General features: G+C 48.7%; 1 protein-coding gene across 1 annotated transcript; it reads left to right on the forward strand.

Annotated features, from left to right (window-relative positions):
- Positions 1–100: 100 nt before the first annotated feature.
- LOC121940094 (receptor-type tyrosine-protein phosphatase beta-like) lies at positions 101–737 on the forward strand. The gene is made up of 3 exons (XM_042482957.1): positions 101–111; positions 183–317; positions 407–737. Exons 2-3 carry the CDS (start codon positions 255–257, stop codon positions 596–598), a joined length of 255 nt encoding a protein of 84 aa, XP_042338891.1. The 5' UTR covers positions 101–111; positions 183–254; the 3' UTR covers positions 599–737.
- Positions 738–743: the final 6 nt, after the last annotated feature.

Genomic DNA, 743 nt, shown 5'->3' on the forward strand with positions numbered 1-743 from the left:
TAAGACCTCCTCCACCTCCTTCACCTCCTTCACCTCTCCCTCCTTCACCTCTCTCTCCTTCACCTCCTCCATCACCCCTGTTCTGACTACATCTACGCCAGCTACGTCCCCGTGAGACCTCCTCCATCACCTCCTCCATCACCTCCTCCTTCACCTCCATCAGTGTTACCGGTGTGTTTCAGGGGAATAACTTCCGTCGGGAGTACATAGCCACTCAGGGTCCTCTGCCGGGAACGAAAGATGATTTTTGGAAGATGGTTTGGGAGCAAAACGTCCACAACCTGGTGATGGTGACTCAGTGTGTGGAGAAGGGCAGGGTGAGTGTGAACTTCACCACCTGTCTGGTGTTGCTGTGAAGCCTCACCTGTTCTCACCAGTTCTCCTCTTCCTCCTCACCTGTGTCCAGGTGAAGTGTGACCACTACTGGCCTTTTGATCAAGACCCTCTATACTACGGAGACCTGATTGTCCAGATGTTGTCTGAGTCTGTCCTTCCCGAGTGGACGATACGAGAGTTCACCATCTGTGGCGTGAGTCCCGTTCTTCACCTGTTTCTGCTGCAGAAACTCACTGACGCTCCTTCAAAAATACGTTTCTAATGTGAAGCTCTGAATGATGGAACCTGGTATCATCTCTTCATGTTTGTTGGCCTAAAAGTCATCAAATCTAGTCATAAAAATGATGAAAACCAATTTTAAAATATGTGTTAAAAAGACTGTAGAAACATCTGTCTGATATCGGATC

This window comes from Plectropomus leopardus, unplaced genomic scaffold (assembly GCF_008729295.1).
Source record: "Plectropomus leopardus isolate mb unplaced genomic scaffold, YSFRI_Pleo_2.0 unplaced_scaffold74425, whole genome shotgun sequence".
Classification (NCBI taxonomy): Eukaryota; Metazoa; Chordata; class Actinopteri; order Perciformes; family Serranidae; genus Plectropomus; species Plectropomus leopardus.